This window comes from Calypte anna, chromosome 2 (assembly GCF_003957555.1).
Source record: "Calypte anna isolate BGI_N300 chromosome 2, bCalAnn1_v1.p, whole genome shotgun sequence".
NCBI classification, from domain to species: domain Eukaryota; kingdom Metazoa; phylum Chordata; class Aves; order Apodiformes; family Trochilidae; genus Calypte; species Calypte anna.
Window position 1 is genome coordinate 49,566,110 of NC_044245.1, and position 14,873 is coordinate 49,580,982.

The window sequence follows — 14,873 nt, forward strand, 5'->3', positions numbered from 1 at the left end:
TACAAAGAAATTGTGACAGCCTAGGCCTAAAGGCTTATTAAGGTTTTTCTAATACAAGAGTTTGTATGTTTGTTGGAGTTTGTATATGGATATATCATAATTCTGCAGGTAACTGAAGTCAGTCTCATCAGAGTTGAACCAAAGGAAAAAAAAGAAAGCTCAAAGGGATGAGACAAGCTTGGCTTTTTTTTTTTTTTTTTTTTCTTTTTTGTCACTCAGCTGCACTGAAGCCCGACGCCTGCGGTAGCCAGTGGTGGAGCAGTGAGGAGCTGGTTTTGTTGCTGTGCTTTTACAAGAGAAGCCGGGCTGTGTTACCTCTTGCACAAACAAGCATCTAGACAACTCGAACAAAACCCAGTGATGGAGGTCGGCTCCACAGAAGCCAGCAGCAGCTCCCAGGGAAGCACCAGCTGGCTGGATCCTACCCTTGCCAGCTGCACTGAAACGGTGACTTTCACTGAAGTGGTGGCAGAAGAGGAGTGGGGATCCTTCTACTATTCTTTTAAGGTATTCTTTCAAGGTCTGTGTTACTTTTCTCACATGCTCGCTGCTTCGGTGTATTTGCAGCACCTCTGCAGGGAGGCAGCTGGGATTATTGAACTTTTTTTTGCTCAGATATTTGGGAGGTTTACCCCTGCAAAGACAGCTGATGGCATGTGTGCAGTGTTTACTGAAAAAGAAAATAGTTGTAGGAATTGGAGTTCAGACTTGCAGGTCTTAGCCAATTTCATCCCCTTCCAAAAAGGGATGGTAATGTTTTTCTAAAGAGATATTGTAATGATGTATGCATCTTTAATCACAGCTTGTATTAGTTTAACTCATCTTTTATGTAATTTCTTACAGCCATCATCTTGACATAAGGGATTTCTTTTCAATTTTCCAGATGAAACAAACATTGTGCACCAGTGAGAAGTTTTTTGTTGTTTGTTTTGGGTTTTTTTTAATTGTGATTCTAATCAAGTTCTAATCAAGTTCTAATTATTTGGTTGGTTTGTTTGGTTTTAACTTCAGTGGGGGATGCAGTGTCTCTTGAAGGCTGCTGGTAAGAATGCAGATGAATCATTTTTTTCTATGATGAATCATTCTGTAGTGAAAGCTGTTGAATGACATGGAAAGTGTATTCAGTCATTCATTCATCTCCCCAAACAAATATTGGCCTTGCAATATGGGAATGTAGGAAAAAAATCAAAGAGGTGCTGAAATTAATATTTCCTTCTAATTTCTGTGCTCGTTTGCCATGGCTGAATTTCATGCTGCATGCGAAGTGTTACTTTACTACTGTGGCACATTGTACAAGTCAGGGTCATGTTAGCAGAAAGTCTGACTAAAAGTACCCTGCCATTCCTTCTGAAGCTCAGGAACAGAGTTCACTTTCAACTGGAAACATGTGGACACTTCCATCATTTGGCAATATGTTGGGTAAAAGGAGATACTTTCAGAGGTATTTTGATCCTGTGAGACTGTTAGTGCTGACACGATGACATTGGAATCTGTGGAATTTCAACAGGTTTCCCTCCCTGTTAAGAAAAAAGTTGATCTGTAGTTCTACAATCAACTAAAGAAGGTCTCTTTTAACTTGATGCTGACAATTTATTTTTTTTTTACCTTATAAGATAGTACGTTCTGATCCAGGATTTCAAGGATGGAAATTCTTTTATTTTACTCTTCTTTTTCTCTCCATATTAGACTCCTAAAATACCCTTGACAAAATTCAGAAGAGACAAGCAAAATGGTTTTAGTAACTTTTTCTCCCTTGTTCTTTCCACAGTTAGGGCTGCAAATCTGAATAATGTCACGGGAGCAGTATGTTATAGCAGTAAAAGTGACAATTAATGCCATTATTAGAATGTCCTCAGGCAGAAAAATGCTCCTTAATAGGGGAGATTGAGTAAATTGCAATAATTAGGAAACCCTGGATAATCATGCATGTTCATCCATTGCTAAAGGAAACTTCACTGTATTAGCTGAGAGCTTCTCATTAGACCCTCACTCTTCTGTCAGATGTCTGGCACACACAGCCTGAACTTTGCAAGGAGGTTCACTAATTTCACATCAATTACTAGCTGTTGATAGGCATGGAAATATTTTGACTCTGGAGATATGTGACAGGTAGTGCTGCTGGAAGGAGAGAGGGATAAAGCCCGTGCTCTGATGACTGAGGAGTCAGAGCTCCCTGCCCACACTTTCAGCCCTCTGTAAAAGCCCATGTGTGGAGGGTCTTGCTGCTGCCTGCTCACTCAGTTGTCTGTCCTACACCAGCACTGCCCATCCAGTGGCTTTGTCCTGGCTTCTTCCAGAAACTTGAGCAGCATCCCCTTCCTCTTCACAGCTCCCTCTTCAGCAGCTAAAGCAATAAAAGGTTCAGCTTGGGAAAGATTTCAGGGGTTAAAGACCAGAGCTCAGTGCTCAAAAACATAACTACAAATAAGGTTTTGGTCATTTACTGGGATTTTCAAACATGTTGTAGCCCATGGCTGACAGCAAAGACAGGAATGGATTAACTGCACAGGTTGACTCCAAAGCTTACATGCTGGGATGCAGAAGTCCATCACAGGGCAGCCTGTGTTATATTGCGATGGGAATGTAATAGTAGTAAAATAGAGCACTTCAGTGCCAAAAACTCCTGTTACAAGATGAGCTGTGTGTGCTTCCCAGAACCTCCTTCAGAAGCACAGGAGTTTCTGTCTATTCCTCTTCACAGGTTAGCAATTAAAGCCTGCACCACTTCAAATTAGAAAAGCTTTTTGCCAGCTCAATTAGATTTATTCTTTTTGGTTTTGTGTTTGTTTGTTTTTTGGCTGGGAAATCGAGCCTTTAATCCCCTTTGAGGAATACATATTTTCCTCCTGATAATCATTACTGTAGCTCCTAAGCCAGCTGCTCACCAAGATTTTGCCCACAAAGCCTGTTTTATGGCCAAGGCTATGTGTAGTAATTAGGCTGGCTCTTAGAGCATAGAGACATAGGATGATTTGGTTGGAAGGGACCTTTAAGATTACCTGGTGCCAGCTGAACCCTCTGTCATGGTAAGGGACACCTTCCACGGGACCACCAGGTTCCTCGAAGCCCCATCCAACCTGGTCTTGAGCAAGGAGGAGGCAATCACAACTTCCCTGGGCAACATCTTCCAGTGTCTCACCACCCTGACACTAAAGAACTTCTTCCCAATATCTAATTTAAATCTACCTCCTTCCAGTGTAAAACTTTTAGTCCTCATCCCATCACTACAACTGCAGCTTTTGGGGCATGATTGCACCCACACACCACACAGCGTGCCAGATGAACTGGTTCTTCATACAGGTTCTTCCTACTGGTTCTTCCCGACACCAGCTCATCCCCATCTACATTTAGGTATTTCTGCAGTGTTATGGCAAGTGATCCCTGCTTTCAGGATCACTGCCCAGACCTTTTTTCTTCCTGGATGCATTTACATGATGCATCCAGGTAGCTTACTGTCTTAAACCACAAATGTCATAAAGCCTGTTGAATGTGTCAGCACCAAAATTAGAACAGAGGTGCAAATTGGTATTAATTGCAACTTCAGCCTCCCAGATCAAAGCAGAGTTCCCTTTAAAATCTCACCCATTTCCATTTAATCTGAGTGTAAAAGGGGTCCTAAATGAGTGTCAACTGTCCTCTGCCAAATGGAGTAATATGAAAAGAAGGGAGATAGATTATCTGAACACCTGTAGCCTTCCTCTGCTTTAGGACCTCATTAGTTCTGCATACCTGACTAGGTTCAAACCAGAAACCTGCCTGGAGAGCCTGGGGAAACCCCAGATGTTTACTGGACTGGGAGTCTTCATCAAAGCTGGAGGAAGAATCTGCCCTTGCCAGGTCCCCAACAACACCAAAGCTTCCCGGAGGGCAGGAGTCTGTGCTTGTTCTCAGAGAGGATCCAGTAGGGCTCATCTTTTTCATAAGAAGTCTGCTGTGAAATGGAATGCCCTAATTTTATGCAAGGAGAAAAGTCCCATCTGTTGTTCCTTTCTTGATGGAAGAGTGTTCCTTCTGTCATCTGCCCTCTCAGGAGACTTCCATCATAGAGTACATTTCCTTATTTTGCTTTCTATTGTGTGGAGTCAAGCACTCAGTGATGCAGCAAGATGCAAGGGTTTTGTTGTTTACACTCAAGGTTATTTGGGAGCCCCAGTCTCTCCCTTGTCAGGTAGGAACCCCAGCCACTGGTCCACATGTTGATGTTCTCCTCTTCTGAGCCCATGAACCCTGGTCTCTGTGTCACCCAGCACTGCTACAGCAGTAATGCTGAAGTGTTAGAGCTCTCAAGAGAAAAAAAGTGCACATCAACTCCACCACAAACAATTTTACACATAAAATTTAAATTCCCAATTTGTTTCAGGAGGGCCTGTTTAACTCTCTGCCTGTATTGCCTCCCACCCTCTCTTTTTCATCACCTGTATCTGTATGTTTTAGCCCAAGTAAACAGGACTGCATATCCATGCCAGAGTAAGCCTAAACCTAGGAGTATGTGCTGCTTATCCTTTGAGCCTAATGCTCTTTACAAAGGTTAGGCCTTACCACCTCCATCAAAAGCTGAGGACACCATTCTGTGGAGAAAAGGTTTGCATAGGCTTGTTTTGTCAAACTACAGGAATTTGCCTACAGGCAACTTCAGAGCTTGTTTAAGTCAGAATTAGTTGTTCCTATCATTTCATCCAAATGCAGGAGTCTCTCTATCTCCTGAAAAGCATTTGACTATCTCATTGTTTATTCTGATTTTCAAGCAAAATCTCACAGACCATCCCAACATTGAACACGTAATAGAAAAATCATAATGGGTGCTGTCAAATTCCTGGAGTAGTCTCTGAAAATGCAATCATCCATTTTAGAAAAATAGGCATATCAAATAATTTGTAAGTAACTTTGCACATTTTTGTGGAGGAGATAGAGGAGGAGAATTAAGTCTACACAATTACAGTGTCAGGGACTCCTGAACGCAGCCTCTGCAATATGCTGTAAAGACTGTTGCTATTCCTGAGATTCTGAGCTGAGAAAGTAATAGAAAGTAATTTGTTTCACCTTGTGAAACAAATCTGCAGTGGTGTTGGCCAGGCTGGCTTCTTCTAGGAGCTAAATGCAACACAGAAGTGATCTGGCTGTACAACAGCCTCACCAGGGGTAGCTGTGAGCCAAGCGATTTTGGCTGCTTTGTATCAGCAGCTCTCATACTTCTGACTCCAGGATCTGTGTCTGTCTGCTTCTCCAGTGTAAACCTATCTAGAAAGGATTAATTTCTCCATTTGTTGAGGTGTTTTAATTGTACAGAATATGCATACTTGATCATTTTACCTTTTTTTTCCTCCAACAACTCACCAGTGATGTCCCTGTACCAAAACACAGTAGAATGGCAAGCGTGAACTATTTGCTAATAAGATTGAATTGTTACCATTTGTTATTGACTGAAAAACTTCCTCTCTACCCCAGTCACACCTATGGAGGATCTGGGGGACAGGGATGATGGGGGTTTTTTAGGCTGTTGTTTGAAATATCACAGCAGTTCACATGCATTCCATTTTGCACACTGAAAGGACCCTGCCTCACCTGTGATGTTGATGTCAGGGCTAAGAGATGCATTTCTAAAACACTGAGGATTCACAAAAAAGATAGATCCAGTTTTCCTAGGTTTCAGAAAGTGAAATTAATCTTAGCAACGTAATTAGCCCTTTCCATGAGACAGTGTCTGCGTTTAGTGAACAGGCTTCCTCAGCTTGTTCATTTCTCTAAGTCTAAACATAAGAAAATATTATGGACTTTTCCTCTATATATAGCACATTAATATTCACAGACTATGAGTGTAATTGCATACAGACACAAGCTCATGTAAAACTGCCTCTCATGTTCAGCAGAATAGAAACCATCAGCTCAGGTCCCTCACACCTGTAGAGGATTCCCAGCATAGGGACCAACTCAGTCCCTCCCTAGCCATAGGTATCCATGGAGAAGGGACTGCTGACAAGCACCTGTAACAGGCTGTGAAGACCTCATGTGGCATCACATCCCAGGATCTCCAGAATGACCTGGAGCACTGTGCTGGGAGGATAATATAGCTAACCTGTGAGAAAGCACCTCAGTAAAGCAGCCTCTGCACAGAAGATATGAAAATTATTGGGCATGAGCGGTGACATTGAAATGGGAAAGCATCAGTCCCAGAGGCAAAAACCTGGGGCTGAACAAGCATTTATGCAGCTCCATTCCAGGCCACGCTACCACAAAAAAAAATTAAATCATCTCCTAGAGGGCTTGTTGCCTGCCCAAATGTGTTCCTCTCAGATTCAATCATAGCAGAAACACTTTCAAAGAAAAAATATAAAACTGAGCATTGAATTTTCTCTTTCCTCAGCCTTTCTTATCTTCGCATGAGTTTTACCAGAGCTTTTCAGTACCAAATTACTTTCACAAAAATTTCAGGAATGTCTTGCATGAACACTTTTTGGAAACATAATCTCAGTTGTGCCTTGCTAGATGCAGAACACAGGAATATTACAGGGACGGCCGGTACAATTTCTGCTGCAGAAGGTAACAAGAGCATAAGATTTCAGTGAACTCCCTGGCTGTTAGTCAGTTTCTATCTTACTGAGACAAGGCCCAGCAGCAAATGAAGCAAATATGATCCAGATATTTTTGCATCTTTTCTTGACCATTATGAGGCAACTTGAACTAATCATCTGAATTTTCATATCCAGGGAGCTAATATTTACTTTATGATTCTTACTTCTAGCCCAAGTACACCATCCACTGCTCCTGATTTTTTAAAGATATTTGGTGCCCCTTCTTTTGTTTGCTTCCAACACTAAGAACAGCTATCTAAAAGTAAAGTACATTTAATATCCCTGCAGTTTATCTTCAAGGATATTTCTATTGTTTTTTTTTCACATCCCAACTTATGTTGAAAGGTTCAATGCCAGAAGAAGTACAAAAGCTCCCACGTGGCACTTTAACCAACTTTTTTCTTTTTTAGGTATTTAAAACCCTTATTTTGTAGCTTGTAAAAATACTAACAGTGATGATCCAGTGGCACCACACTTTGTTTCTGACAGCTTATTTTTTAAGGTGGTCACACCCTGGCAGAAATTCTTCACCTTCGGCCTCCTAGTAAGCATAAAACAAATGTCATCTTATACATTTAAAGTCCTTTTTTCTAAGGTTTGTGACATTTCCATGCCAGTAGCCTTTCCACCCATACCTTTTACTTGCAAGGTGAAGTTTAATTTATGTAAAGATTTCCACAATGACCTGAGCTGTTCACATTTCTATGATACAATACAGATTTGTGCAATGAACTCATCTGATTATATCTGTATAAGTGCCTTTTAATTTATAAGTACATTCTTTAAGAAAATAGGTCTTATACATTTGTGTGTGTTCATCATAACTCAGGAGGGGAAGGACTTTTGGACATCAGCTGCAACAGCCACTCAAAAGCAAATTCAAACCATGCTAAAACCTCAAGTTTTTAGTATTTCAGGGCTCTCATTCCAGCATTTGACCACCACCATGAACATTTTTTTTCCTAATATGTGATTACAACCCTTACTTGAGGCCTCCTGTGTTTTCCTTGTGCAGCTGTGACAAGAACATCTGTACCCTCCTCTTAGATGATTGTAGGAAGTAGTTACAACCCAGAAGACTCCTCTAGGGTTTCTGCAGTGGAGGAATTTGGCAGCGTGAGAGAGAGGAGGTGGTGGGTTTCTTTATTTATTTATTCATTCATTCGTTTATTTATTTATTTTTAAAACATTATGACAAGTCAGAGGTTGTGCCATTACCCTTAAGACTCCTTAATTAAACTGTACTGAAGACTCTCTTTCTTTGATTTATTTCAGTGTTGCAGCACAAAGTGCAATTTGCTTTAGACTAACTTTAAATCCCTGACTGGAATCAGTAAAGCTTCACAGTACCTGTCTGCCTCAGGAAAACTAATCGTCTTCATTTGGTGTTATTTTGGTGTGGTTTTTGTTGGGTTTTTTTCTGTTTTGTTGTTTTTTTTGTTCCCTCCTGAATGGAGACTTTTAACATGGCAAATCTGTCCTGCGCATTTTCTGTACTGAAAGTTCAAGCCTCCTCCATTTACTTGCATGACCTGCAATTAAAGCCATTATTTCAAAGGGTGAGAAAAGATTTCTCTCCTGGTTCTTTCTTCCTCCTTTAAGAGCGTGCCACAAATACAGGGGTGAACCTGACCATGAGCACCACAGTTCCCCAGTATGACAAGTGCATTTATGTGCTCTTCTTATCAGTTAAGAAGAACATCCTTAAAAAAATTACTTGGATTACACCATGATTAGAGCTCTTTTACAATTTCATTTGCTGGAATAGGCTATGCTAGAAACATAATTTTAAAAATGTACCGAAGGCAAGAAGTAAAAGGTTTGTGTATTCCCAGAATTTAATCAGTGCTCAAGAAGAACCTATTCAGAGACTCAAGGTGCTACTGACATGTGCTATCCCTGCATCAGTGCCTCTTCATCCAGGAGTCCAAGGAAATGGAGTACCAAGGCACCAGGTCAACAAGGACATGAATTCACTACTGGACTCGTCTTCTCACATTGAGACCACCACTCACAACCAGAAAAAAGCATCTCTCTCTTTTTCTCTTTATTTATTCCATTTTTACCTGGCAACCTATTTTTTCCAGACTGTGTCCCAACCAGCCTCAGCAGCTAGAATAAAACTCTTTCACCTTTGGTTCCTATTCAAGTACAAATGTGTTCTATCCATTGGTAGCTGACCCTCTCCTTCTATTAGACAACTGCTCAGGTATCAGGCAAAAGACTCATTCTTTGTTTTGAAAAAATGCTATAAAAATAAAATAATTTTTTTTAAAAAAGGCTGCTTTGCACCTCAAAAGACCAGCAGCTCCATTGGGGTGGGCTATCTAATATATCCCTGTTCCACAGCCACAGCTGGTGCACCAAAACAGAGAGGATAAAAATCCTGATAAATGAGTGAGCAAGGAACTTGGTTGGGGAGAATTGGAAGGTGGGATGGCACCATGGCACCAGAATGTCTCCCAGTGCCTCTAAAAGGATTTAACTTGATTAAAGCTTGATTAAAGCTGCTCAAAGGTATGATCTTCATCTCAAATATGGAGCAGAATACATCTCTGCTAGGCTTCTGGTAACCTATAGATACAAAAATATTGTCAGAGAGACAAAATAACAATCCTCTTCTGCAAGCAAAGGAAAATATGCACAATCTTCAGACAGGTTTTCTGGGTTACATTTTACCCATGAAGTGGCCTGCTTAATTGAGTAAAGCTGGTTTTAATCTTAGAACAAATTAGCAAAACATGAATATGTGCTCCAGATGTCTAGCATTTCCATGCTCCAAGAACAGCAGTCTTGTGGAACAGCAGCACAGGCAATGGGGGTAGTCAAGCCAAAGAAATCCCCTTGACTTTGATTTGTTCTATAGCCCAAATTAAGTCATTAGCATCTTTAGTCTTTCTAATCTTAGAAGAATTGCTGTATGACACTAGTCTGTCTCATGGCATTCTTCTGTAATGTAGGTAGCATTGTCCATTTCAAAAGCAGCCCTTGCTGAGAGCTTCTGCACAGGAATTGGGAGATGTTATTATGGATCTTTTTATCCAGAATGACTCTGCTGTCTCTGCAACATGCTATTCAACAGTCGTTTTTTTTAAAACAACTTGCTGAGGATTATTACAAAAGAAGATTTGTGCTTAATGAACAAGACATGAAATGAAACACAGCTATGTCTAAGTAAACTTAAGGTGATGAATGAAACAAAATTATAGAAAATGCAGCTACTGTGAAGTTGAAGCATCAGTCAGCTATCTCTCTAATCTAATAGCTATTTTTTAATGTAAGTTTTGCTGGCTCAATCAGTCTCTGTATATATGGTATGTGTTTAAAGCTATTTTTAAAAATTATCAACATGAATTCTGTGATGTAGTCTTGTTTTAAATTTTTTTCAGTCTGCTGTGAATCTGAGGAAGATATTACTGTTTTCTTTTTTTTACATCAGTCTTTTTGTGTCTTCAAGGCTATGTTCATATTTTCCTGCAGTCTGCCTTTTGATAGGTTAAGAAACTTAATTCATGCAGTGTTTTTGCCTGGCTATATCCTCCAGACTGCTGTCAAATCATTGCTGTGTGTCTCTTTTCAGTCTTGACACACAGGAGTAGGTATAGCGCAGCTCCTGGGTGCAGTGGAAGTGTTGGGGCAGAGACACACAAGACTGGTGTCCATCCCACAGTGGTGGTTGTTGTTTTTATGCTAGGGTGATGTTATTAAACCTTGTTCCACTTGTGAGGCACTTTACATTCTGCATGCAGAGGGGATGTTCTAGAGGCTTACCCAATCTGATGTGATTACACCCACTGTACTTCTAGTCCTTTGTTTCTTCTTTGTTGAACAGCATCTTGGTTTTTTTTCCAATGCATATTTCCTGTTCATCAAGATAATTTTGAATTCTAATCCAGCTTCTGTCAAGGCCTTTATCACAGTTGGCATCCCATTAATAACCACAGAAGTTTTTGTTCAGCAAGCTAACGTAGACTGAGAGAGGTTGCAGTCATTTAAGTTCCTTATTATTATAGATCCTTAGTCCCCAAGAGGGAAATATTTTTCTCTTCTCTCTGAATGGTAGCTGCCACAAATAGATTAATAGAAACCTGGGCTTTATTCCTTTGTCTGTGGTTTTTTAAACTTACCTCTCCTATAGTCAGCTGTTGCACCTTTCAGGTTGTCTTTGTAGTCTAGTTTAATTGTATATTTCTGTAGAGGCTTAGCCTAAAATTGCTTATCTGTTAAACACTGCTTTTTAACTTGGCAGGAGGGGTTTCAAACTGACCATATGTGCTGTGCCCCTGTGGTGGGGAAACACCCCTCTAACACAGTCTCCGTTGCTCCATAGCTATTTCTTCTGCAGGAATCATAAGAGTGAGTCTCAGATCCTTGTTCTGTTCCTACCCATCTCAGTACAATACAGAAATAAAGAATTCCTTTCAAGAGAATGCTCTCCTGATTTTATACCAGACAAAATGAGAACAAGTCTTGCCCCTCAGTTTTCTTCATATGTGAAAGATGTTTTTCCAAAACGGAAAAGACTAATCAAACCTGGAGAGAACACACTGATTTAAAGGACAAAAACTAACATGAAATCCTACCTTTCTAAATTTTAAATACCTTCCAAAAACACACTTCTAATTTCTGTACAAAGCAAAGCATTCCTATAAAAATAGTTCCACCATGTCTCTGCCACAGATTTTGAAGGAAATTTCTTACCAAGACATTCAAGAGATTTGGAGACACCTAGAAAAGGTGGAAGGTTTTTTTGTCTAAAAGCTAAGCATTCAGCCCACACAAGTTATTTTATCTAGGCTACTCTATACATAGTGAAGAAAGATTGTCTAAAGATAGGTAAGATGAATGGTGATGCATCTCTGAGATAGTGCTATTGAAAACCAAACCCTGATTTCCTGGACAAGATTTATGTAATATTTTACCTTTTAAAGTTTTAATTACTTTCCAAAAAGACCCTTACTCCCGATTCCTGTACAAAGCAATACATCCCCATAAAAGGAGTTCTACCACATCTCTGCAGCACATTTTGAAGGGAATTTTTGAAGGGTTAGTGGTTGTCAAGTGCTTTTAATGAGTGCGTTCACCTACTTCTGCTCAATCATCTGCACAGTCAGGTAGATACAGCTCTCACTAAAAGTCTTCTTCCCCCAGCCTTGTCAGGACAGTGTCTTGGGTCCACTTCTGTAGGGTAAGCAGCTGGGATCCCTCTTCAATTGCAGCCCTTACCTCTCTTCTGTCTCCATTTTCCAACAGCTCCCACATGATGGGTTTGGTGCCAGGAACTGGAAGATCCCAAAGAACTGCTTTGACATAACCCAGACCTCATCCCATTTGCCAGGATGTGAACCCAAATGACCAGTGTATCTGAAGCACTGGAAAGCCACAAGAGAGCAGTGCAGGGAGCTGAAGGCTCTTGTGTATTTCATTCTTACAGACTCTCTCCTCCTGGACCATCAAAGACGGGTCTGCTCCAGAGCAGCAGGCTCTGGCAGAGGGGCCCCTTGTGGAAATTTGGTTTACCTTTATAATTACTAGTTCTGCTGAGCCACGTATATATTTTTTTCTCTCTTTGACTCTAATAAAAGTGTGTTTATTATTGATTCTGGATAAATTAGGATTTTTTTGTCCTGAACTCCCCTGCTCTTCAAACATGTAACTGTGAAAAATCTCCATCCTTCTACTTGTCTTTGTAAAAGAGCAGCAGGACTGTATTCCTCCATGCCATAACATACAGCTTTACAAAGTACAGGTTTTTCTAAGTAAGAATTTTGCAGAAATGCAGAATATTTTCTCAAAGCTGACCCCATGCTGTCCAGATGGTGTTTTGCAGTCTCAGGGCTGCCTGGCTGCTATAAGGAAAGCTTTAACTTCACACTCTCACGTGGCAACGGGAAACCTACAGAGTGGCCACTGGAAAATAACTCTTCTGCATCTAGAGAGAACCAAATGAGTTGGTTTGGTAGCCCAGAAGGAAGGAGAAGATTTGGTGCTCACTCACAAAATGAGCAAATGAGGATACTTACAACTGTGTCCTTTCAGCCTGATGCTCTGAGAGAGCAAGCAATCTTTTTTCTTACTTTCTTTTCTTTGTACATATTACCACTAGGGGACGTTTTGCCATCATGTATCGCTCGCTACACAATTTTACTTTTCCTTAGAGAGGGTCACACTTTCTTTTCAGTCTTGGTGCACATCTAGAACCTGGAGTGGGTGTCTAAATTTCATAAGGGTTCCCAGACTTCCAGGGAACTGGGAAGGAGAGAAGTATTTGTTTCCCCAATTTCTCCACAGGAACCCATCCATAAATATTGCTTGCAAAGGGAAGCAGCTGGTGATTTCACAGCTTGCTGGAGCAACACGAGGAAAGTGAGGGCTGCCTCTCATTTTAGCATTAAGTGCCAAACACAGACACTCCTAGTGGTTTTGTGGAGATAGAGGTGATATAGAGCCACTACAAATGAAACTGGAATTAGTATCACCACCTTTGATGCATGTTAAGTACTTTCTGAAAGAACAAGAATATTTTTTAGACTAAATAATTAGAAATCAATTGGCAAAACTCACATTTCACTTCTTTTTCAGTTCTCATCTCATTCATCATAGGATATCAGGCTTAACCCAAGGCACTTGTCACCCACCAACCAATATGGCTTTTTTCCTTCTCTCCAATGCAGACAGAGCAGCTGGTGACTCTTTGGGTCCTCTTTATTGTGACAATTGCTGGGAATGCCACTGTGCTCTTCTCTACTTGGAGGAGGAAGAGGAAGTCTCGAATGACCTTCTTCGTTACACAGCTGGCAATCACAGGTAGGGTATGGGAGGGGAAAGGGCACCTCAGCTGCATCGGAATCCCTTTTACCACGGGAAATAAGAAAATACAAGTTGAGTGGTGAAGGATTCAGTTGCCACCTAATGTCCAGCTGCAGCTTACTGTGAGACAGATGGCTGGGTACTTGTCTTAGGGCTCGGTCTGCCCCTGATCTAAAGACATGTTGCTAGATGGAGTAGCATCTCTGTCAGATATGGCAGCTGCAACTCATTGGTTTCACTGAATCTTATCTTTCAGTCTGAATTTGCATTCACATTTCCCAGAAGTTATGTCCCCAGCTGGTGTCATGGAACTGCTTAAATTAAACTATTTTAAGATGAATCTGTGTTTTTCTACTACAGCTCTTTTTAAAGTACTTCCTAAAGGTATTCCTCCATCAATTACGCTCTTGCATTGAAGAGTGAAAATAACTTCATGCTGTCTTATTTCACCAAGTAAGGGAAATCCAAAAATGTAAATGTGAAGAGCGATGCATTCAACTACTTTTTTTAAGGGGAAAAAAGGAGGCTGATCCAAGAACTTTGTAGTTTTTGAATCAAACAAAAAATGTGCAGGCATCTCAGCAACAGGAGAGTTAAAAAGAGTGTAAGCAGTACATTTTTTCTCTGTGGCCTAAATCAGTGGGAGTTCAAGTTTCCCGAGGGAAAATACATGATGTTTCAAGAACAGTGTCCTGCTACTAATCCCTGTTTACAAGACAGCTGTGTTGTATTGTTTGTGCATATAGGATATATTTATATGTTTCCTGTTGCTTTTTTTTTTTTTTTTTGTAAGATATGGTAGTAATTACAGTATTTTTTCCTCTAAAGAGTAATTTAATATATGATTTTCCAGGAATATTGTTTCCTCCTTTGATGTCTATTGTATCTCTACACTAGAAAAGCAAAGGACTACTGTCCTTGATTTCCAATATGTTTTCTTTGCAAGTCAATTAGCTGCTGCTCATGCTTTCAACCATGTCTGACCAGGAGCTTCTCCTGTTTGAATAATTACTCTCAGCTCAAATAGTGAGACCAAGGTGTGCAAAGTGATGCAATGGGTCTGGCCCATAACTACAGGTGATGTAAGAATTATGGCAAGGTGAGGAGGTGCAGGTATGCTGTGTCTGCTTTTTTGAAATGTAAATGTCTGGTTCTCTTATTTGCCTGTGAGTCATCTGTAATAAATGTTTTCACTTCTTGTCTTATCATTTAGTGACTTTCATGTCACTTTTTTCATGTGCCAGAGGTGTTTTCCGTCAGGTAAGATGTGTTGAGACAGTTCCATGGCAGTCTGAAAGCATCAATCACAGATCAAGCATTACAGAGTTTCAAACTAGCCCGTCTCTGCTCAAAGAGCTCCCAATCCCAGATGAATATACAGAAGATGGTAAAAGGTAGGCACCCAAGCAGTAGTATGGGCAAAGAGCAAAAAACTAACTGAAGCTGCAGCATTTTCTCCATACTACCATGGGCAAGTAGAGTACTGGTGGCTAC

The 14,873-nt window shown here is 40.6% G+C and overlaps 1 protein-coding gene across 1 annotated transcript in view; it reads left to right on the plus strand.

Annotated features, from left to right (window-relative positions):
- Window positions 1-360: 360 nt before the first annotated feature.
- Window positions 361-14,873, plus strand: part of NPSR1 (neuropeptide S receptor 1) — a 61,369-nt gene continuing 46,856 nt past the window's right edge. The window contains exons 1-2 of the mRNA XM_030445631.1: window positions 361-507; window positions 13,244-13,376. Of these exons, the coding sequence (XP_030301491.1) occupies window positions 361-507; window positions 13,244-13,376 (280 nt within the window). The remainder of the gene's footprint in view (window positions 508-13,243; window positions 13,377-14,873) is intronic.